Source organism: Siniperca chuatsi, linkage group LG21 (genome assembly GCF_020085105.1).
Source record: "Siniperca chuatsi isolate FFG_IHB_CAS linkage group LG21, ASM2008510v1, whole genome shotgun sequence".
In the NCBI taxonomy this organism is placed as follows: domain Eukaryota; kingdom Metazoa; phylum Chordata; class Actinopteri; order Centrarchiformes; family Sinipercidae; genus Siniperca; species Siniperca chuatsi.
In genome coordinates, this window is record NC_058062.1 from 1,566,928 (window position 1) to 1,592,091 (window position 25,164).

At 43.7% G+C, this 25,164-nt stretch overlaps 1 protein-coding gene across 4 annotated transcripts in view; it reads right to left on the reverse strand.

Moving 5' to 3' along the window:
* doc2a (double C2-like domains, alpha) overlaps positions 1-25,164 on the reverse strand; it is a 55,429-nt gene that overhangs the window by 15,723 nt on the left and 14,542 nt on the right. For all 4 annotated transcript variants that reach the window (XM_044181539.1, XM_044181541.1, XM_044181540.1 and 1 more), the window contains exons 3-7: positions 20,178-20,257; positions 13,746-13,820; positions 12,932-13,041; positions 8,743-8,869; positions 7,639-7,698 (exon numbers count right to left, since the gene is read on the reverse strand). In XM_044181539.1, coding sequence (XP_044037474.1) covers positions 7,639-7,698; positions 8,743-8,869; positions 12,932-13,041; positions 13,746-13,820; positions 20,178-20,257 — 452 coding nt within the window. The remainder of the gene's footprint in view (positions 1-7,638; positions 7,699-8,742; positions 8,870-12,931; positions 13,042-13,745; positions 13,821-20,177; positions 20,258-25,164) is intronic.

Here is a 25,164-nt window from a genome sequence, read left to right on the forward strand (position 1 = left end):
CTGGCAACCCACGGAGATGTGGTGGGATGTGCTGGGCGAATGGATACACTGCTGTTCACAAGAAGTAGTTCCAGCAAGTAATTTACCCCCAAACCACAACATGTTGTTCTTACAGATTAAACAAACAAGATACATCATGTTAATCACTGTAATTTTGAGGCTAGCAGTTTCCCCCTGCTTCCAGTCTTTATGCTAAGCTAGGCTAGCCGCATCCTGCCTGCAGCTCCTGTACTGAGCACACAGACTTGAGACTGATATCCATCTTAACATCTCAGAAAGAAAGAGAATATGCGGCGTGTTTCCCAAAACTATTTCTTAAACTTCAGTTAAAGATTTGAGGACGTTTCCGTGTTTTGAAGCTGGTAATGAATAAAAAGACCTCGAGGAAACATTTCTATAATAATATTCAGTTTTAATAGGATTAAACTATCCACACGCAGGGTCCAAACAGGCCTGCAGCATCAGCTTTTTCTAACGTCTTCACCTGCGACTCTGATGCGTCGGAGGCATTTGGTCGCACGACTTCACTGAGGCTGCATTTACACGTCTGTCTCTGAACAAACCGCTGACCGGGCAAACCCAAGCATCTCTGGTTATCTTTTCCAAATAATGTGACTTCTTTTCTGTTGTTTGAACCCGGAGGTGAGCTTCCACCCAATCCCTCCTAAACCGTCATCACAGCTCAGTGTGACCTCTAGAAATGGAAAAAAGAAGCCAGCTTTGGGACACTTCAAGGACCTTAAATCCTCCGGGCAGGTTTGTAAGGGTGCTGGACTGAGCTGTGATGTGGTTTGGCACCGTGAAATCTGCCAGGGCAATTTCACCGACTGTATTTTCACAGTTTTTCTCACAAATACATATTACAGGATCACATCTATATGCGTAACCTGTGAGAAGAGCAATAAGTCCAGAAATCCGACTTTTTTTAAGGGATTCTCCACCAAACGTTTCTACGTTTAGTGTCAAACGCTTGAAAGGTGGACGTCCTTCAGAGAACAGCAGCTGTGTTCATCTTTGGTTCATGTCTGTTTCAACTGACTCCAACTGCTTTCACATAAAAAGTATGAAAGCGTCGCATTTTGGCTGCAACTCCTCACTGCATGTTGTTCCACGCAACATCTGAGTCCCATTCTCCCTGGTGGGAAATGAGGCTGCTGGTTATTTATTGGTTTTCATGCTTTAGTGAACTATTCACATTCCCACTGTTTTCACATTGTCATGATATATTGGTATGAATAATCAGTATCAGTAATTTATCTGACCTTCTTCTCACCTGTTCATTGAGACAGTAATATTACAGCTTCACACTAAAAACATCAAATCATTTCTGCATTATTGCAACTTATTTCTCCGTTTGCTCGTTACGTCAGGACTTTTCTAATAAGGCATCGTAATGTCTGCCTGTTTCACCGGCACTGAAGTGTTTTCATGCTTTGCTGAAAAGTTCTGATCCAAAATGACATGTTTTTGTGGTTTCTCAGTGTCTTGCGTCATTTTACTCCCGCCTCTCTGTGCTTCTGCCTGACAGTCTCCTGTATCTTCGGAAGCTTTGAGTTCTCCACGAGCCTTTGAAATAAAGTTCCAAAAGTTTGAACGAACCTCAGCTACGTGACATGAATTTATGTTCCCGGACCGAACTGTGAGCGCTCAGATTGTTTACTTATCTCCAAACGTTTCCGTCCCCCTCGCGCTCTGCTCCCTGCAGACCGTCTGGACTCCTTTGTGGGTCTGACCTCCTCTGGGCGAGTCATCATCTGTCATCCCGTGTCCATTCCCGCTCTCTCTGACTCGCTTTGTCCTCCGGCTGTCACTCACTGCTCTGCTGATGAGTTCGCTCTCATTTTTCCGGACGGCTCTCTTGTCCACATTCGTGCTCTCACTTTCGATAGTGTCAGTTTCTTTTATCTGAGGAGGCTCCGGCTGTGGGTGCAGATCTTTTCTCGGCGCTCTGGCCTACTGTCTGACAGAAGCACATTCAGCTGGAGCTGTGCTGAAGCTACCGTTTTGTTGGATAGTTTCCCATTCGGATTTTCTCTCATTACTGGAGTAAAAATGAGCCCAGAAATATGTTGAAAGCAGATTCAGGCCACCATCAGTGATGATTTGTGATTCTTTTTGGTTAAAAATACAGAAAAACAGAAATATTCTCTATTTAACTAGCCATTTTTTTTTGTCTTCATTTGAAAGACTAAGGCTGGAGATGTTCCAGACCCAAACCCATCAGGGACTGTACACTGCTGTTAAGGAGAAGAGGGGCTGAAGGGGGGGTAGTCTTTCATTTTTTCTCACTCCATCAGTCTGTTTCAGCTGCAAGATTTACTGTACAGTTACTGTGGTCATAAAGGCGTGTTCACATGCAGAGGATCAGTGCCGCCTCTGTATCAGGGCTTCATGCCTCCTCACCATCACACAGGCAGCTAGTTAATGCTTTAACCTCATGATTGGCACCATCGCCGACGTCCCTGAGGTGGCGAGAGGTTAGAGCTCAGCCTGGAGTGTAGTATTTGATGCAACAGTCACCAACTAAATTAAATGTTTTCACGTTGTCGGGCAATTAGCTCTCAAAATAACAAAACTTTTTGCGAGCGTTTTCTCCGTTTCCGTGGAAACACACAGGGCCCGACTAATAACTGGAAAACAATCAGTCACGTCAGTGGAATCCTATGTAATGAAACCTAGTTTACTACTCCAGCAGGTAGGCCGACCCTTAGCAACGACCCCAGCAACAGAGCCGACTTCTAGTCCCTGCTGAGTCCGCCGGCCGACCTGAGCTGCTGCTCGGGGGTTTCTCAAAGTGAATAAACAGCACACGCCTCGACACAGACCGCCTCGCTGAGATATGTGCTGAAAAAATCCTGTCCGCGAACGTCACATGTTATTTTACTACTTGTTGTATAATGTCCGTTTTGAAAAATCCATGCAGGTCTAATCAGTTAAACTCTCTGCTCCTTGATTCTTTATTCTAATCATAGAATAAAACACGATGCACGTTCAGGATCGCACGGTGCCAGTCCTTCTTCTGATCAGCCGGATGAAACGTTTTGACTGTTACTTTACACACACACACACACACACACACACACACACTACCTGTTAGCAGGACACATTCGTTGTTGGTTTGGGTCCTTTTATTAGATGTAAAGTATAGAAGAGCACCAGACCTACTCATTAATCAATCTGGATTACAGAGACCACATTGAGTGTCGGCTGCTGGGTGACACTGTGTGGCCTGTCCCCGGCTTACCACATTATTTCACCGTCATGGGGGTGGGGTGGGGTGGGGAGGCAGATGAAGAGGCTCAGCTCTGCCGCACCGCAGCTGGAAGCCTCGGCTTTAAACCTGCCGAGGCGTTGGTGTGCGGAGGGACGCGCTGATCAGTGACAGGGATCATGTCACACTGTGTGCGGTGGTCTGATGAGACCTCGGCTTCAGTTTGTGTCAGCCTGCACATCGAGCACTCAGATCTTCTACTTAAGCCAAAGCAGTAATAGCACAGTGCGGAAGTGTACAAGTCAAAGTCCTGCATTCAAAAGCAAAAGCACTCTTCATGCAGAACGGCCCATTTCAGATTCATCTATTTTATAACGCAGGATTATAATTAGTGATGCATTAATGTGTTCATTACTAATGTTGCAGCAGGTGGAGCTCATTTCAGTTACTTTGTATACTGCTGGGCAGCTTAATCCATAATAATACATTATAATTTGTTTATTTGTCAATTAGTTGATTTATAGTTCGTATTAATAATCTTAATATGAAAAGTAACGAGCAACTAATGTTTTCAATAGATGTAGTGCAGTAAAAAGTTGTAGACGGGAGTTGGAGCAGCAGTCACACGGTGGTATACCGGCTGGTATCTGAGGGTATTTTGTACTGTGACGTTTCGTTGTGGGGAACACGTTTTCACCAAACATATTTCTTTCTGTCAGTCGTCTGCTTACTGAACATTTTGACCAAGTACCTGCACCGCTTGCAACACAATAAAAAGCTCCAAATGCCCTCAGCACCACCTGTCACTCAAGCTGCTTCCCTGCCAGACTTTTTACCGGCTGCTTGTTTTATGTCCAGTCTACTGAAGCTTTTGCTGTGAACACTGTCACTGTTGTTGCACGTTTTGTAGAGCTCTCATGCTTTCTGGAAGAAATGAATATGAGTATCAAATCATTGCGTGTGACAGAGTTCTGTGTGAGTGTTTATTCTTGCACACAGGGCCGTCTCCGGTTTAAATAAAGGTTTAAATAAATAAAATGGTGTCTAATCGAACTGCAGGCCGAATGGGAGATTTAATGATGCACTGACTCTTTGCTAAAGCTCCAAACAGTATTTTCTGGGTCATATTATATACTGTACCCGTGTCATTAGAGAATTGTACTGACAGACCTGAACAGATCCTGGTCTGGTTTATGGCTTTACAAGCATCACTGATTCATTTGCTGTGTTGTCACAAGAAAACACCTGTTAAACTATTTGTAATGGCAAGTTTCAGATCTAAGGTTAAAACTGAAGTTTTTTTGTATCTATTTGGATCAAATAAAGAATCAGAAGTGAAGCGCTGCCTTTCACCAGGCCACTAGTCTTTAATCTGAGCTGGTCCCTGCTGGTCTCGGGTCCTTAGACTTGAGAAATGCAAAGTTCTGATTTTGAGGAAAATAAACTCAACAAATAAACTGCTTCTACTTCTGAATAATGACATTTCCAATGGCCGCTCGAGTGAAAGGTTAAACCGGCTCTTCATGTGAAGCATCCTCTTACTGCGCGAAGCTGCTGCAGAAGAACCACAAGTACCACTTAACTCACTCTTATGGGTTTAAACTTCACAGGATCTGGTCCAGAGATATTTTGAGTCCACTTCTCACCAAATATCACTTAAAACTTTTAAAACTGAACATGTTTCTCTGCTCTCCAACACGCACATTATATTTCCTCTGACTTTCTTGATTCTAAGTAATGCAGTGAGTGACCTGACTGAAATTCAAATAATGTAGCGAAGAGAAAGCGAACAGTGGCAGACACATCCTGACTTGATGAAAAAATAAAAATGGATATTAAAAAAAACGAACAGCCTCTCTGCCTCTAAGGATTAATTAGCACCAAGATGATCCTTTCTGACTCCATCGCGGAGCCACATTCAGTTTGTACTCAATACACCGAGGAAGTGGACTCTCTCTATTCAGTCATTCATTCATAAGGCTCAGGCAGAGGAAATGTACAGTGGTGTGCAAAAGTGTTTGCTCCCTTCCTGATTTCTTTTTTTTTTTTTTGCATGTTTGTCACACTTAAATGTTTTAGATCATCAAACTAATTTAAATATTAGTCTTCGTTTAAACGAAGGTTGTTATTATTAAGGGAAAACAAAATCCAAACCTACACGGCCCTGTGTGAAAAAGTGATCGCCCCCTAAACCTAATAACTGGTTGCTCCACCCTTAGCAGCAACAACTGCAATCAAGCGTTTGCGATAACTTGCAATGAGCCTTTTACAGCGCTGTGGAGGAATTTTGGCCCACTCATCTTTGCAGAATTGTTGTAATTCAGCCACGTTGGAGGGTTTTCGAGCATGAACTGCCTTTTTAAGGTCATGCCACAGCATCTCAATAGGATTCAGGTCAGGACTTTGACTAGGCCACTCCAAAGTCTTCATTTTGTTCTTCTTCAGCCATTCAGAGACCCCACAACAACATCCAAAGAACTGCAGGCCTCACTTGCCTCAGTTAAGGTCAGTGTTAAAGAGACTAGGCAAAAATGGCCTGCATGGCAGAGCTCCAAGACAAAAACCACTGCTGAGCAAAATTACGGCTTGTCTCATTTTTGCCAGAAAACATCTTGATGATCCCCAAGACTTTTGGGAAAATACTCTGTGGACTGACGAGACAAAAGTTGAACTTTTTGGAAGGTGTGTGTCCCATTACATCTGACGTAAAAGTAACACCGCATTTCAGAAAAAGAACATCATACCAACAGTAAAATATGGTGGTGGTAGTGTAATGGCCTGGGGCTGTTTTGCTGCTTCAGGACCTGGAAGACTTGCTGTGATAAATGGAACCATGAATTCGGCTGTCTACCAAAAACTCCTGAAGGAGAACGTCCAGCCATCTGTTCGTGACCTCAAGCTGAAGCCAACTTGGGTTCTGCAGCAGGACAATGATCCAAAACACACCAGCAAGTCCACCTCTGAATGGCTGAAGAAGAACAAAATGAAGACTCTGGAGCGACCTAGTCCAAGTCCTGACCTGAATCCTATTGAGATGCTGTGGCATGACCTTAAAAAGGCAGTTCTTGCTCGAAAACCCTCCAATGTGGCTGAATTACAACAATTCTGCAAAGATGAGTGGGTCAAAATTCCTCCACAGCGCTGTAAAAGACTCACTGCAAGTTATCGCAAATGCTTGATTGCAGTTGTTGTTGCTAAGGGTGGAGCAACCAGTTATTAGGTTTAGGGGGCAATCACGTTTTCACACAGGGCCATGTAGGTTTGGATTTTGTTTTCCCTTAATAATAACAACCTTCATTTAAAAACTGCATTTTGTGTTGACTTGTGTTATCTTTGACTAATATTTAAATTTGTTTGATGATCTGAAACATTTAAGTGTGACAAACATGCAAAAAAAAAAAAAAGAAATCAGGAAGGGGGCAAACACTTTTTCACCCCACTATATTTGCAATAACAGTGGTCCTCATTAGGAGCGCGGCTAATAACTCTGAGGTGTAACGAGTAACATTAATAATAAGGCAACTTATTACGTTAATAACGAGGTGCAACTAGTAAAATGACAAGATGTAACTAGAAACATTAATAACGAGGTGTTAGTAATGACATTATTAATAGGTGTAACTAGTAAAAAAGGTGTAGCCAATGACAATAGAAATTAGGTGCATTATTAAAGTGGTTTAATATTAATAATGAGGTGCAAGAGATGAGATGTGACCAGTAGCATTATTAATAAGGTGTAACTAATAGCATTACTAATGAGGTGTAACTGGTAACATAAGTTAGCTGCTGCAGTTGCAGGGCCCTGGTACTGTGAACACTGGCACAGCTGAATGGAAGCTGCCATAATTAATATTATTATTAGTTACACCTGAGCCTCTCCTGCTACAAGTCAAAAGTCCACTGGGAATAAATGTCTTTTCAGTTTGATTTGATTCCTCAAAGACTATAATACATTGCCATTTTACACAAATAAACATGTCACTGCAGCTCCGGTTAAACATTTTTTTATTTATTTCCAAGGCCAAACGTCTGCTGGCTGCAGCTCAGTGAGTCTACAATAATTTCCTCTAAAGAACTGATTAATTCTCCTATTAAATTCTCTGTAAACTCAGCCAGTAAGAACAAGGCTTCTTCAGTATATGTCAGCTGTGGAAACAATAGTCAGTTGGCAGTGTTTCAATAAAAAGACCGCACCAGTTCTAATAAATTCAAAAGTCAATCCAGTGGTTTTAAACCTCAACTCTGGCTTTCATACACAGAAATCTTTAAAGAAGCTACCAGCAAGGAGCACAGAGATCCCTGTTTACCTGTCACTCTCATGAGGCAGACACCTGTTGTCTGGTGTCACCACATCAGACTGATCAGTGCTGAATGAATGAAAGTGGCAGCAAAACTCAGCAACCTGCACTAGATAGATGGACTCTTACCTCTCTTAAGTAGCAGGATATTCCTCGAAGGGCTTCACCCATGGCGGTAGGAGACGGGAGCTGGATGAGAAGAAGACAAAAGTAAAAAGAGGAGAGAGAGCAGATGCAGTGAGGATGCTTCTTTCCTGTATTTGTGTGCTGAGCTTCTGTTCAAAGAATCAAACGGCTGCAGAAGACAGCGACTACAAAAGTTGTTTACACTCTGGGAAGCAGACAAACACTGTGCCTGTGTGTTTGGAAGCCTCTGAACTGAAATGCATTAGCATTTAAACCATCGGTGGAGCAATAACAGAGCTTCTGGCTTTCTCCAGACTGAGCAGTATAAGCAGTATTTAGGGTGTCACTTGGGTCTTTGACAAAACAAATTGTGTTATTTTACACAATTTCCTGCACATATTTCCTTTTTATCATTGTTAGAAAACATGTAACAGAGAGTGTTGGTCAGGATGTGGCTGTAGATTCTCGTAGATTCTTTTCTTTTGAATGTGAATAAAAATTGCAGCCATGCTAGCGGCTCTGTGAGGCAGTGAACAGTGCTTTGAGCTAAATGCTAACAACAGCAACATGCTCACAGTGACAATGCTAACATGCTTAGCAGGTATAATGTTTACCATGTTCACCATCTTAGTGTAGTGTGCTAGCATGTTACATTAGCTAGTTAGCACAGAGTGTAAACACAGAGTGCAGCTTAGGCTGATGGGAGCGTCAGCAGCTCTGCAGGTATTTGGTCAGAAACCAAAGTGTTGGACACGTTAACATGTCGACCTGATGGTGGCGCTAGATGGAGAGACAAATTTCATGACAATCCACCTAATAGTTGTTGAGATATTTCAGTCTGGACCAAAGCTGTGGACTGCGGAGTTTCAGTTATGGATGTAGTTAACGCTGTATCCTTATGCATTCAGTACTCTGTGCGTGTGTGTACATCTATCCAATTTGAGTTTTAGACCTTCAAAGGTCTGTTTGAGGGTTCAGACTATGTTCGGGTTAGGGTTAGGCATTTAGTTGTTATGGTTAAGGTTGGGGTAAGGGACAAAGGAATGCATTATGTCAATGAGGGTCCTCACAAGTATAGAAATGCAAACATTTGTGTGTGTGTGTTACCGGGGGCGGATGCTCCAGGCAGGTGTGGAAATGTTTCGTCTGGTCAGGTTTCACACGTTTCAGAGGCACCCGGGACTCTCCGATTAACTCGTTATGTGTCAACTTGTCCTCGTCACACACAGTCAACCTGCACAGAGGAAGGAGAGAGGGAACAGGAGAGGAGGGAGGGAACAGGGAACAGGAGAGGAGAGAGGGAACAGGAGAGGAGGGAGGGAACAGGAGAGGGAACAGGAGAGGAGGGAGGAAACAGGGAACAGGATAGGAGAGAGGGAACAGGAGAGGAGGTAGGGAACAGGAGAGGGAACAGGAGAGGAGAGAGGGAACAGGAGAGGAGGGAGGAAACAGGGAACAGGAGAGGAGAGAAGGAACAGGAGAGGGAACAGGAGAGGAGGGAAGGAACAGGAGAGGGAACAGGAGAGGAGAGAGGGAACAGGAAAGGGAACAGGAGAGGAGGGAGGGAACAGGGAACAGGAGAGGAGAGGAAACAGGGAACAGGAGAGGAGAGGAAACAGGAGAGGAGGGAGGGAACAGGGAACAGGAGAGGAGAGGAAACAGGAGAGGAGGGAGGGAACAGGAGAGGGAACAGGAGAGGAAACAGGGAACAGGAGAGGAGAGGAAACAGGAGAGGAGGGAGGGAACAGGAAAGGGAACAGGAGAGGAGGGAGGGAACAGGGAACAGGAGAGGAGAGAGGGAACAGGAGAGGAGAGGAAACAGGGAACAGGAGAGGAGAGGAAACAGGAGAGGAGAGAGGGAGCAGGAGAGGGAACAGGAGAGGAGGGAGGGAACAGGAGAGGAGAGAGGGAACAGGAGAGGAGAGGAAACAGGGAACAGGAGAGGAGAGGAAACAGGAGAGGAGAGAGGGAACAGGAGAGGGAACAGGAGAGGAGAGAGGGAACAGGAGAGGGAACAGGAGAGGAGAGAGGGAACAGGAGAGGAAACAGAAGAGGAAACAGAAGAGGAGAGAGGGAACAGGGAACAGGAGAGGGAACAGAAGAGGAGAGAGGGAACAGGAGAGGAGAGAGGGAACAGGAGAGGAGGAAACAAGAGGGAGTAAGGAAACGAGTTTAACAAATTTAACCGGCTTTCAGACATCTCACATGTGAAAACGTTGCCACGTCTTACCCCTGAATGTGGATTTGTTTTGAACATAAAAACGTGAAAATCAGATTAAAAAAAAACAACAAAAACAATTGTATAAAAATCAGAGTGAAATTTGTTTTTTGAAAAATATCACTGAATAATTGTTGCCACATTTAGTTTCCCCCGTGTAGCTATATTTGCATCTGTTTAGAAAAGCATCCATAAGAGCTGCATGTGTCCCTGAGGGGGAAGACAGACTTTCTGAAATGCCACAGGACTGAAGACCCAGACCTGCACAGCAGAGACCTTAGGCTGGATATTTGTCTTCAACAAACACAGACGCAGGAGATAATGAGGAAGACACTTCCACTGGGATTTCCACCAGTGACTCACTCTTTTCCTCCCGACCTGGTAACGCCTTCGTCAGCAGCAGCAGGTGGTGTAGGGAAATCCTCCTCCTCCTCCTCCTGCTCCTCCTCCTCCTCCTCCTCCTCCTCCTGCTGCTGCTGCAGACGAGCTCCCAGCGCAGCACACAGAAAGGTCATTGATGTGATGACGATCAGACTAAAGAAGCTGCCAGCCGTAAAGTGAAATGTCAGATTCTGTTCAGGACGTCGGATCAGAGAAAGAGTCCCGACACACTTCTCCCCCTCCAGCCCTCACATTCGTTAGGATATTAATGGATACGACGGAGCTTCTTCAGTGGGCCCTTTCCTGTTCATGATGTCCACAACATTTAAATTCAGCACCATGTTTGTGTTTACTGGGTCGGGCAGAGTTTGGAAACATTTCTAGTTTTTAGAAATCGGTGCTCCGCAGTTTGGTGTTTTAAACATGTGGAACAGAGTTTGTATAGTGTGCGATTCCTCTTGCTATAACTGTATTAATCCACAGATCCACACACCCTCGTAGGTAAACGCCACTGGTAATTGTGAAACATTGCCAGATCATGAGAATTGTGTTCGAGGTGGGTTTGCAAAGCTCAGCACTGTGTACAAATATTGTGTATTAATATCAGTTTGTCCTCTGAATGGACATGTGGGCAGTGTGACTTACTGAAATGCTACTGAGAAGTGTTACGAGGGGGTGTAATTCACTTTGAGCTCTAAACTCGTCAGAAAACAAGGAATAGTGCTAGCTAGCCTTTGTGCTAAAGGCTAAGGGGGGGTGCAAAGTTTTTGGAAGGTGAGAACATTGTTGTCAAAGACTGTTTGACAGTTAAGACTTGGTTTAGGTTGGTGTGGAATGGATTACGTCAACGAGGGTCCCTCCCATCGTCCCTGGGGTCGACCTGAACTGACAGATCAGTGAACGCATATCGTTTCTTTTCTGCTTTTCAATAAACCAAAATTCTGTTTGCAGAGAAGAAGTGTAGAGCCGATAACAATGCTGTGGTTCACCAGAGACAGACGTATTAAAACAGTGACAACACAGCCAGGAGCTCTGGATTAAAGCAAATACAAGCAGCACATTAAATATGGAGGTAAACAGCGTGGAAACTGACGGGGAAAGGTCGAGAGACAGAACAACAGTTTGAAGTGAGAGTGGCACCAAACAGCTGGGTAAAAATGTACTGTATATATTTGGAATAACTTAGATATTCATACAGTATTGAGCCAGGCAGAGTGTGTGTGTGTGTGTGTGTGTGTGTGTGTGTGTGTTGGGGCTGAAGCAGCCACAGTCTGAGTGACCTCAGGAATCCATCCAGGATGTATTTTTATTATTTATGAACTGAATCACAATGAGATTTGCAGCCATTTCAGGGAAATGTGTTCAGTCAGCCGCCTGCTGAGCTGCAATCCACAACTTGCAATCTTGACATGATGCATTCGCTAACCCCGCCTTCAAACCCAGAAGCCGATCTGAAGTTAAAATTCATTTTTGCTGAGAAGTCAGTATATCCTCTATATCCTTGGTGTTTCTTTTGACTTGTGTAATTATTTTGTCAAAATTGTATTTACCAAAAAGTCATAGCGCCCCCTACACGCGTGTTCTCAAGGGCGCGTGAAGTTTTGGTACTGACTGACAATGTTGGGACTGTAAAGTGTAATAAAGACTTGCTGCCACACCACCGGGTTACCAGCGGGGGGCAGTGTTGTTAGCCATTGCTAAGCCCCATCTTTGTTTGTAGCATCACTTCACGACTGGTAGTTACTCCGGGTAACGTACAGGGCCGAGTGCTGACGTTCCAGGACTACTCATTGGGGTACAGTAGCTAGACCGCCTGGTCTGGTGCCGGAGCTGTGAAGGACTCAGACGGTTTAGAAATAACATGAACAAGGAGTAATGTCTAACTAGTACATTTTGCTGATAGTACTTTTAACAAAGTAAAGGCAGTGAATACTTCTACCACCGCTGGATTTCAGGTGAAGATGCCTTTAAGGAGCGACTCAGAGGAATCGCTTCGCTTCAGGACGAACTGTTACTGATTAATTTCCTTGATGCTTGCCGGCCGACACACACACACACACACACACACACTCGTTTTTTACTTTTCCCGTAGAGGTTAGTTCACAATCACACGCCGGCTTTGCTACATGTTTAGTTGAGATTAAACGTTAAACGAGCTTGATAATTAAAAGGCCTCCGCTCTGTTATTTCACACTTCTTCTGATTATGGACACGCTGCTGCGGTCGCCCCCCTCTGTGCCTTCAAGGGTGGAAACATCCATTCATCATTAAAGGGTGGGAAACACATCGACATGCACTGAGCTCCTTTTAAATCCTTCAGACTGCAGCATGTAGAAAAACCACACCAGACTTCATTGAAAAAAGAGCACATTTCTCCACATGACACTACTGATTGTGTTGCACTTCAATCCAAGCTGATGGCTGTTCACTGTGGGTGTTTACAAGAAAGAACAGGGGACAAAACAGTAAAAAGATCACTTCACCTCCTGATTTCTGTGTGAGCTCTGTGCTTTGACAGTTAAATTAATCAATGATGACAACTGAGCTTCATATCTGAATGTCAACATGTCCCTGCAGCGGTGATTAATGGCTGTAAGTTTAATCAGTCCGAAATGAGATCCAATGAAACCAGGCATGAATTATTCCCAGTGTCTCACACACACACACACACACACACACACACACACACACACACACCTGAGCGTCTTCCTGTGCATGTCTTCCTCTGTGATCCCGATGTAAGTGAGCGTTTCATTCCACACTGGATTCAGAGAGTTACGAATCGTCTTCGTTTTCAGCTTATTGGCCTGAAGGACACAGACAGACAGACAGATTGATAAATATTGATTTCACACCCTGCAGCTCCACACTGTAGTTCAGAGCATGCGGCCTGTGTGTGTTAATCTTTGATATTTCTCTCGCTCTTTTTGTCGAAAACACTCAAACCTGGATTAACTCTAATCCAAATTCAATTTAAGACTGAATTGAATGTAATCAAGGTTTATAATTCAACTGACATTAAGTCTGTCAGGTGGCACCAAAGCTGCAGACTCATATTTAAACCTTCATCAGAGATTAATTCTAAACTGTCACTTGGGGTAGTTTAATTTGTGGAAGTGTCTTAGTTTGATCTTCACAGGCACAAAATGACTTCTGTAAAAACACATTTCACTTTTCTGCTGATCAGCACTGCACCGCTTATTTCACTGAACGTGTTTTTATTCTCCACACGTCAGCTGTGAGTGAGAAGGATTTCATTTCATGGCTTTTAAGAAACGGTCTCCAAATCTCATCTGAAATCAGCTGCATCCACACTGCCAGTCCGGTGCAAACACCTGGAAGTGCTTCTGACTGCAGCCAACATTTTAAAGAAAAGAAAATATATGAATATATAAAAGAATATGATGATAATAACTGAATAACTCATTTCAACATGTGAACCAACCAAGAAAAGAATGATACATTTAGGAGCTGTTGGTGAGCTGTGTTTCAGCCGGGGGTTGCGTCTCACCTTGCAGGCTCCAGGCAGCAGGTGCAGTTTGACGTACGGGTCGGCCAAACCGTTGAAGTCCATGGGCTTCAGACCCTGCAGATGAAAACAACAAAGTTCACTTAAATAACGATCGACGCAGCCGATGATTGCGTTAAATTGGTGAGCCAGGTCAGGGGGGTCCTGGTGTTGTTCCTTCTGGAGACCCTTTACGGCCTTGCACAGCGTGGTGAGCCCACACAGGTGTTTTTACGTACTGAATGGATTAGAGCTCTTCTCAGGGCTGCACCTGCGTCCCTCGGTCAGAGTCTGATCATCCAGAATGACCGAAAGCACCTGAGTGGGTGAGCAGGGCCTTTAATGTAACAGAGCCACTGTTAATGTTATTAGTAACCAGTGGTGGAGGAAGTACTCAGGTCCTTTACTTAAGTAAAAGTATAAATAATATAGTATAAATGATCAAAAGTTGTCTGCTCTCAAATGTTGGTTACAAACGTTGCTGTCTGTTGATCCTTTGACTAGAGCTGAAAACTCCTAAACACTGAGAAGCGAGGGAACTTTGCTTCCTCGTGCCGAACCTCCCCCTTCTGCTTACAAGAAAGATGATTCGCTGAATTAAAAACTGATTGACAGCTGGTAAAGTAAAGTAAAAGTACTACAAACTTGTACTTAGTTACTTTCCACCACCGTTAGTTACACCTGTACGTTTCCTACTGACGGCACCTCCCTCAGGATTTAAACACACACATCACATTTCTCTGCAAAATCACTTCCATCTGAAGAAACCGCTGCGATTAGAAGATCTGCACGAGGAGGAGAAATCAATCGGTGCAAATGTTCTGTGTGCAGCTCAGCTTTGACCAGCAGCAAACCTTGTTGACAGAGCTGAGCTTTGAGGGGACGGAGAGCCGGAGAGTCACCGTCCAGTTTTAGCGAAGCTCCTCGGTCAGAGCAGAAACTGGTTCCCACGCTCAGGAGCCGTACTCATACAGCTGTCAGTAGACTTATCACCATGTTAGCGGCGAGCTAAGTGGAACCACATCTGTGGGTTTCGGACTGTTGGTCGGACAAAACAAAGACATTTGAAGACGTCACGTTGGGCTCTGAGAAATTGGACATTTTGTACGTTAAACGATTTATTAATTTAGCAGATTAATAGATGATGAAAATAATCAGAGGTGCAAGAAGTACTCAGATCTTTTACTTAAGTAAAGGTAGTAATACGCAAAAACTACAAAAGCATTAGCAACAGAATATACTTTGTATATTATATGGTATATATAAAAAGTACCAAAAGTAGAAGTACTCATAATGCAGAATGGCCCATCAAATCATATATTACTGGATTATAATTATTGATGCATTAAAGAGGGATCAGTAAAGTGTTTCTGATTCTGATTAATGTGTTCATCACTTTAACGTTGCAGCTGGTGAAGGTGGAGCTCATTTGAATGACTTAGCCAATAACCTATAATAATACATCTTAATATATTTGGTATTATTAATCTGAATCTGCAATCTGAGTTTTCTACGTATTTACTGTTTTATAATGAACGTAAACGTAACAGATCTCAGCTCCCAGTTGTGGAATCAGATTACTATGAATCGATTCCCACGTAAGCCGTGATTCCTGACCTTTTCCCGGATCACAGGTCTTCTTCACTGATGTGAACACAGGGTTCTCTCCTGCTGTTAAATGCTTCAGGAGTGGAAAGAGTGAAAGGGACACTTGATTTCAATCTGCTGACCTCGTCAGTGATACACATCGTGAGAAATTGCTCCTAAATTTCTTCCAACAGCTCTGACATTTGCAGTGATGGCATGGAGAGAGTTTCTGTCACATGTTTTCCCTAACAGCATTCTTGATGAGGCTGAGGAAACTGATGGAGACTGCGACCTTATAGACGTGCCCGGTTTATAATTCAGTCTCACATGTGACGGAGGAAAGATACAACTACAACTATAATATAATGTATGTTTAAATTTACTCAAGCACCTACAGTCTCTGCCATGCTAACCTTAAAAACTTCTATTTTTAAACTAAAACTGGGTCAAAGTGGGGTTGTGTTTATTAACTTGCTAACGAAAAGAGATCACACCATAAACATATTGCTGTGGTTATAACAACTTCATAAAAGGAATTTTTCTGAGGAAGTACTTAGATCCTTTACTTAAAAGCACAATGTACAAAAGTACTCGTTATGCAGAATGGCTGCTTTATTGTTATAGAATATAACAGGTAAGAGCATGTTAATGCTGTAGTTTCTCAATGTGGAGCCATTTTTAGATACTTTGTCTACTTCTGGGTAGATTAGTAGTATAGTACTGCATCGTATCGTATCATTATATATATATATATATATATATATATATATATATATATATATATATATATATATATATATATATATATATATATATATATATATATATATATATATCACATACAGTATATCATACGTTTTTTGTGTTAAATAAATGTAGTGGAGTAGAAGTAGAAAGTAGCATAAAATGGAAATACTCAAATAAAGTTCATGTATGTCAAAACTGTACTTAAGTACAGTGTAAATGTACTTAGTTACATACATTATATATCTATATATACACACTGATGCTTTTAAAAAAGTGTCTCAGATGTCGTGGAAGTCATAAAAGACACTTAGTGCAGCGCTGTGTTGGAACCAACACCAGCTTCGGTCTGTTCAACGCAGCTGGTTAGCTGCTAAGCATGCTAAAATATAATGCTAGACATTTCATGCTTAATGTCGTGTCAGGATCTAATAGTTCTTAATTAGCTTAAGAAATGGGGCATATGTTAGCTAACTAATGTTGGCAAATTAGCGTGTAAGCATGTGGCTAAAAGCACAGCTGGATTCCATTCCAGGGAAGAAGAGAACAACAAACGTTTGTGTGTTTGTTTGAACGTGACAGAGGCGCTAATGTGGCGGCAGACTTGTACGGTTGTTTCCATCTGTGTAAAAGAAATGTAGCTCCAGTGGTTAGAAATGGCAGGTGACAGACTGTCGCTCTCACTGCTCTTTCTGTCCGAGGTTTTGCTTTTCAATCTGCCAACGAACGAATTCCCACGTTCAGTTACAGCAGCAGCTACTTTCCTTCATCCTCACAGAAAACTACCTTCACAGCAGGCAGCGCTCAGTGAATCCACCTGTTCTGGCCTGAAACTGCTCCTTTCTCTGCTGCAGAAATGAGTCTATGTCGGGGGGGTCATTAACATTCAAAAGAAAACACAGGAGGAAAGGAAGGACACAAAGCTCAGTGACAGCAGGCGCTCAGATTATCTTCCATCCCCGAGATAATGAAGCCATTTAAACGTATTCTCTGTGAGGCTGCTGTCCTGTACTCGTCTGCTGCCGTTAGAACCTCGCGGCAGGACGCGCACAAACATCGCAGCCCGATCATAGTTGTGTCACAATGTGGAGGAATACTGCAGCAGTCCACTGTCTCATGTGCACTTGAAGTAGTACATGTTGTTCTTTTCATTGTGAGCATCTAGAGACCCCAGACCTCCACCAAGACCAGTCACAGATACTGTCCTCTCACACTCTGTCAGACAGTAATTTAAAACTGATCTCTGTGGCATTAAACAGTTTGAGTTCAGAAAGTCCAGGATCTGCTCCAAAATGTAATACCTCGTTTGTTGGTTCGTGACCGTCATCTGTTTAGATTTGTTTTTAAGTGATCCTGGTGCTGAAAACAGAACTTTACTGGCGACAGTGATATTGATAGCTTATCGATCTGTAAATGCACAACATGTTGTAACTTTCAAAGCTTTGCTTCTGTGTCCTCAGCGTACGCGACCTCGTGCCTCTGCATGTGCAAAGACAAATAAAAGTCAACTGGGCAAACTGGGAATTATTTGCAAACAGAAATCCAGACGAACGTTTGCCAGCGCTCAGCGTCAATGCAGGAAGCAGAGCGGCGATCCTTCCCGAGACCGGTTGCTCCTCATTGAAAAGTTTAGGGAAGCGGCTATTCTATTAAAGAGCAGCTGGGAGTTAACCAGACCAACCAGTTAATCCTCATCACTGAAGTCGGACCTCTTGCAAAACCAAAACATACTGTTTGATGAAACTTCCCACGAAGCAGAACTCTCCCCTGTGCGGCGCCTCGTTCGCCTCGCTCTCGCCTCGCTCCTGAGGCTGCAGAGCAGGAAGCAGCCTCTGGCGCTCTACCAAGCTGCACAGGTGCCATTCATACTTCATCAGAAGGGTTTTCAAACAGAAGCTTTGGCTTTCGGAAGAGAAAAGACTTCACGGACGAGGACTAACTGGTCGGTTTGGTCCAATAAATAAATCTTTCAAGCGTCCAGGACTGTTGAGTGCCATGATGGGGCTACCACGTTTCACCATGGTTACCACCAGTCAGAGTGGTATTGATCAGTATTCAGCTTGTGCTCAAAGGGGTTCAATATGTCTATATGTAATTTGATCCCAACCATGCCGCTCGCACCATGACAGAGCGAGAGAAATCATCTTGGTGCTCTTCGGGTATGTACAGTACACGGCATGCAGAACGTGACTGTAGAGCAGTATAGTGTTTTATATGATTAAAGCTCCACTCAAGGGGGTTTTCACCGGGAGATTTCCACCTCAGATCAGAAATGAAATCTGCTCTCGTCCTCTGTGAGTCAGTGGAATTGTTTTATTTCCACTCCAGCGAGATTAATAAAATCCCCGATAGTATTTCATTGCAAATTCAGACTCAATGAGCTGCTCAGCTGTGACATTTCAGTCTTCTGCACAGATTAATATGCGATTTGATCAGTAAATTTCACCGAGACACAGAGGACGGGCCGTAATCCAGCCGATATGAATCATGCGATGGTAAATCTGTGGCAGCTGGAGGAAGCAGTTGCTGTCAGCAGCAGCGTATTTGTCTGCCGGTCCAGTCCGGTCTGCGAGCCGCTGCGTCAGTCGGGCCGAGGCCCAGGTGCTGAATGTTGGGAGGTGAGATAAGAAGCAGCAGAGCTTCAGGCTGCTGCAGGAAACGTGCAGCTGGTGTGAAGAGCAGGTGCTGAGGAGAGTTCGAGCCTCCTGGATGATGGCAGAAACCTGCACACACACACACTTTCACACACACTTTCACACACACTCAGCTCAGTCACAGTTACATTAGGTGTCTGGTCAACTGTAGCTCAGCGCTGATGGTCCCGTAGATTTTCGACGGTGCAGCCGAGTGTGTCTTTCCAGTCCGTATTGTTCCTGACACTTTGCTCTGATGTGTGGTACAAACGACTGAACGGCTTCTCTTTGTCCCGTCGCCTCGTCGTGGTGGAGAGGCTTGTGTGTCTCAAAGGCCGGATCGGTCTCCGGTGAGATTTGTTCCTTATTACAGGTCTGATTCACCCCTGCGACCGGCTCCTTCTCCGCAGAGCGCTGAAAAAGGAAATTAATGCCCAAACAGCTTCACAATTCTCTCAGGTGTGACTTTAACAAGAAGAAAAACGACGGTGGAAACCAGAACCAGAATAAATAACTGTCCAGTCAGAGGACAGTGTAAGCCTCTTCGTATGTCGTGGTGCTACATACACCTTTTGCTTCTGAGGGACAACAGTCACAGCTCACATGGCCATCAGAGCTCGTTGTCAGATAAACGGAAACTCGGGTCATTTTAGCCATTTTTAAGCTTTTGACAGGAACCTGACGTGTTAAAGCGGCCCCGGTTAGTCAGACTCCTTCAGTGGATCCTTCAGTGTTTTTCCTTAAGTATTTCAGACCCTGACCTGTTGACATTCATGTTTACTAGCTTGCAGTCTTCTTCCGATGACGTCTGCCGCTGCCTTTTATTAAATCAAACGCGGATTCATTTCTTCCACCGCACTGTAACTTTGACTCTCCTGTTTATCTAGTTTTTATTTTCTATTTAAGTATTTTGAATTGTGTTTCAAGGTCTTGTCGTGTTGCTTGTTGTTTTATGTAGAGCACTCTGAATTGCCCTGCTGGAGATCAGAAGCTCCACAGGGAACCTTTACGTTTGGTTTTAGTAGTTTTAGTATTAGCTTGTAACAAAATGAGACAGTTCCAGTGAAAATGGGTGCAGCCTGAGTTGCTTTTAGCGCATTCATCTCAGTGTCCTGTCATTGTTGATATCACCGTGGTAACAAGGTCATCTCAAATCCTGCACATAGTGGCTTAACTGACGAACATTATTTTAGTTTACATTAATCCCATGTACACACCTGTCCTCATATACTGTTGCTTTGTTCTTCCTGGTTTGGTCCAGACTCTCTTAGTTCCAGTATTTTAGACAAAGTTGGCGGACACAGCTGACTCTGATTCCACCTTTGAAAAGCGGATTTCAGCCGCTCCAGAGAGCCCTTCATTTAAAACATACTGAGGCTGAATGGGAGCAAATCCCCGAAAGCCTGAAAGCAGGAGAGCGGAGGCCGTTACAGCAGCACGTTAACGGCCGGCGCTTGCAGGGCGTCCTTACCTTGGCCCGGAGCACAGTGCAGTGCAGCTCGCTGGAGCTCTGCTCGTATCGCAGCTCAAACTCCAGCGTTCCCAGAGCAGCTGAGGAAACAACACAGAAGCAGAGGAGGGAGAAAATCATCAGAACTAATAAAAAAAACACGATTCACAAACATCGCATCAGTAGACAGAAAAATTATATTGTTGAAAATCTGTCAGAATAAATTGAAAGCATGCAAGAGAACAGAGAAATATCTCAGGGACGCCATGCGTTCAGAAGATGGAAATCCAATTTAGTGGAGCAGCACCTGTCACATGAATCTGAACACAACACATCACATGTCAACACGGAAAATCCTCTTAAAAAGGAGAGCAAACGCATTCGCCAGGGCTCGTTACAGCCATGCATACATACTGTGTACAAACATGTTCATACAAGTAACACACACACACACTCTGTTCTTCTGCTGCAGTTGTGTAACATGATGCATACGGCATATGATTCACAGGGATTAGAACAAAAATGTATTTTAGGCATCAGCTCTCATAAATACCAACAAACCACTGCTTACACAACACACTGGATTTCTATGCTAAACTATAAGCTATTGTAAGCTGCTGGGAGTCGTGCTCACTTCCTGGCTAACTTCTGTTGCGCTCCATCAGGCCTGTTTGAAGTGACTGTTACCATTTCCTGTCGGAAAGTCAATCGAGAAAACTTCAAACCGCCAACGTGAAGCACGGAGCCACGAAGAGATGCAACACAACTGCAACGATGACAACGAGATGATTACAAAGAGACGTGAAACAACCACAAAGAGACAGAAGCGCCCACGGGGAGACGTGTCGCTGGTAGCTGTTGGGGCTCTTGCTCGTGTGTTGGAGGGGCGGGGGGCCTTTCACATGTCTGTGCTTATCGTCTGAATAATCCATCCATGGATGTTCCCAGTGAAGATTTCTGGAAAGCTGTTCCTGTTATTTCGTCTCCATAACTGAATGAAATGTAGTGGGTCTGCTGTCTGAGAGTCACTTCAGATCATATGCATTTTATTTCTAAAACACTGGCTCTGCATCAAAAGCAGCACAGCAGCAGCTTCCCTCCTGCATCCGTGTGTACAGTGAATCTGATCTGTACGTAGGCGGGAGAAAGACTTGAAACCGACAAAGATGTTTGGGGTTGCAGTTCTGCAGTGGGGGAAAGAAACTAAGTACAGGGCATTTACTCGAGAACCGGCCTTAATTACAATTCTGAGGTACTTCCATTTTATTTATACTTCATACTTCTACTCCACCTCGAGCAGCTACAGCAGTAAAACGCTGCTCTAACACTGATGCAGCAGTATTAACACTCTAATAATGTCATTTTACTGTAGAACCAGTACTTTTCTGATACTTTAAGTACATTTTGCTGATGATACTTTTGTGCTTTTACTTAAGTATGATTTTAAATGCAGGACTTTTAATGGAGTATGTGAAGAGCAAACTGTCGACAGCTGTGCAGGTTAAACACATCTGAAACACATCTGCTGTGAAGTTGCTTAACCCTCAGTTCATATATATATATACACACACACACACACACACACACACACACACACACACAGACGGGGGACAAATGAAAGGAAAACGCTGAATGAAAGAGGAGAAACACATCAGGTGCAGCTGAGCGGTTTGGTGAGGATGGAAACGATGTGAATAAAATGCTGCGGCCTCAGTCGCCTGACCTCAGCCCAGTTTCACACCTGTGGAAGGTTTTGGACAAACGGACAAAGACAACGCTCTCCACCACCACCTCCATAAGACCAGATGATATAAACTTTAGGTAACACTTTATATTAAGGTACACATATTCACCATGAACTACTTGCTTATTAGCATGCATATTAGTAGCATATTGGCTCTTTATTAGCCATTATAAAGCACTTATTAATGCCTTGTTCTGCATGAGCATATTCTACAGCTACTAGGCCATTAACTAAAGCGGTTTCCCTCAATAACCTCCTAATTACTGCTTATTGATAGTAAGGAAGGAAGCTGTCAGTATAGGCCTTATAAGCTGGTAGTAGTAGTCATTCTCCCTTAATAACACTTAATAAATATGGTTTATTCTTATGTAACAAAACACAAATCTACACGTGTCAATAGTGTCCAAATAAGTCTAAATTAAATCTTTCTATATGTCCCCCATTCTAAAGTGAGGTCTTAATAATTCACCAGTAGTTTGACACTTATTAACCCACACAGGTTCCCCGTTCTAAACTTCCTGTTCTCGCACAACGCAGTGTGACGTATGTCCGTTTACTTCCTGTCAACTCTAACGTTACCTTCGCCTCCAACCTTGGTGATCACCTCACAGGTACAAGTTCCTAAAACGATTTTCAGTGAAAATTTAGGAGCAATCACAATGACCAAGAGCACTCTTTTCTCACTCTCTTGTGCAGACTCAAAGCTGGCAACTCGGTCAACTCTTCAGGAAAACTGCCCCAACTGAAAACCGAAAGGTTGTCGGTTTGTTTGGCATCAACGCCCAAATCTAACTCCCAGCAACAAAGTGAATATGTGTATTTCTAAAAATGATTCCTTTAAAACTGTTCCTTTAATCAAGTATTCATTCTTGCTGACCTTGTTCTATCTGGGCAGTGAAGGGCCGTGCAGCTGCTTTGTTATCACTGAACAATAATCGGTTTTTTGTTAGCCACATTTTAATGTGTCCAACACTTTGGTTTCTAACCAAATGCCTGCAAAAATAATGACATTACCATCAGCTGGACTTTATGTTTACTGCCAATTAGCAAATGTTAGCATGCTAACACGCTAAACTAACATGGTGAACAACGTAAACATTACACTTGCTAAACATCAGCATGTTAGCATTACCATTGTTAGCATGTTTATGCTAGTATATAGTGCAAAGCACAGCCTCGCAAAGCCACCAGCATGGCTGTTACTCTTGTTTTTATCTTTTGGGGCCTTTATTAGAGTCGATAGTGGACAGATGACAGGAAATAAGGGCAGAGAGAGACAGACAGATGGGGCTTCCGGACTCGAACCGGGGATGTTGCGATTCATGGTTTGTCCTTACAGTTACACAGTGAGTGAAATACTCCTGAATACTGTGCTCCTTTGTAATTCAACTCATCGTTCAGGACAAAGCCAAAACAGAATGGACCCGCCGCCGTCGGTACCAGTGAGGTCCCTGAGGTCTGGGTCTCAGTAACTTTTACCACGGCTACTCTTATTTTTTAGGTAGTTTTTATGAATTAGAATTTTAATTGCTGTCATTTATCTTCTTAAACCTGATAAATACAGCCAGTAACAGCCTTTTCCCCAGAGGCTCGGCTCGTATTAATCAGTAGACAACCAACCATCAGTGATCAACCAACTGCAATGAAACGCGAGGGGAATCACATCTGGCTCACATCTGCTGCAGACTGTTAACTGTTATTTCACCGTTTCACGTTAACTGTTAAAGACGATCTGAAAACTTTTCATTTAGTTAGCTGAAGACTTTCCAGGTTTCCAGAGGTTTCCATAGCAACCAGCGCGCTAGAATTGGCTAACTGTGCGTCTTGTCATTGTCACTGTTGAATTCCCCTCACTTGGTACTTCACACTTAGTTTATCTTATACTTATACCCACCTGGTACTTCATTTATTTTCTGACCTGTATTATAGTGTATTGTATCATATTGTTTGCTAGTACTTTCTCCTGTGTGCACTGACGTAAAGGCGAGCTGCTGTAACAAAGAGTTTCCCTTCGGGGATCAATAAAGTATTTCTGATTCTGATTAATAATAAAGTAGAATGACAAGCAGCTCTGTCCGAGGAAAAAACTCAAAGATACACTTCAAAATGCAAGGAAGTCGCTCCGGACGGGATTTAAATGACAGGAGGAGCAGCCATTTCACAGGGAAACAGGAAGTCATTGTGGCTGTGACTGTTACTGGGGTGGGGGTGAAACATGACCCACATACGGATTAAATGATCAATCGATGACCAGCGCAGGTAACGTTTAAATCAGCCCCCCTTCACTAGAGACATAAATCCAGTCTGAGTGGGGCTTAAAGGTGGGGCGTGCGATTCTGGAGAAATCCAACACCATCACAAATACCACGATACAGAGCGAACAACGACACGACAAGTAATGTCACTAACGTTAGCTAGGTTGTAGGTTAGCTTAGCTTGGTTGTGGGTTAGCAAACTGTCGCTACAGTTGCTGCTGTGAAGCTAACGACGAGCCAGCACAGCAGCTCCAGACAGCGACGCTCACAACTCTCCTGCTGCTACAGCTAACATCACAACAGCAGCAGATCTTAAACTAGACAGTCAGCTGAGTGTCCGCGGGCAGGTCGTTTAACGTCACCTGACACACAGATCGTGACGGGATCAGTGCTGTGCGGCTCGGTCCGAGCCTCTTTGTGTTTCCCGTTCACAGAGCCGGGCTGAGCGCACACACCGGAGGGTTTTCAGCACTCACACTGAACGCACAGCTAGCGGGCCGAGAGGAGACATTCGTTGAATTTGACGTGTATTGGATTAGAATCGCTGACCCCGCCTTTAAGTGTGATTGTACTTGGCCATCGCTGACAGCGTAATATTGAGAATGAATTTCAGTAAAATGATTCTGATCTAACATGCAGAGTGAACAGATAAGCAACCTGGTTGTATCTCAGAGAGCTGGATACACTCTGCTGACTCCACTGCAGTCCTGAACACAAAACAGAAATTTAAAAAAACTGTCCACTTTCACATTTTATGCAGGTTTTTCAAATTCGAATGATTATGGTGCTAATTCCACCCACATACACTGACTAACGGCAGCCCGGAGCAGAGCCGACCGGCTGTTGTAAAAACATACTGCACAAAATAAAATGCACCCTAAAGACGTCACTGCACAGTAATAATGATCTGCTGTGATGAAATCTGAGCCTGTGGATGAAATCTTCATAGGGATCATTTGTACACAAAGGAGAAAGTCTGATAAAAAAATGTTCTCGTATGACGCTCCGC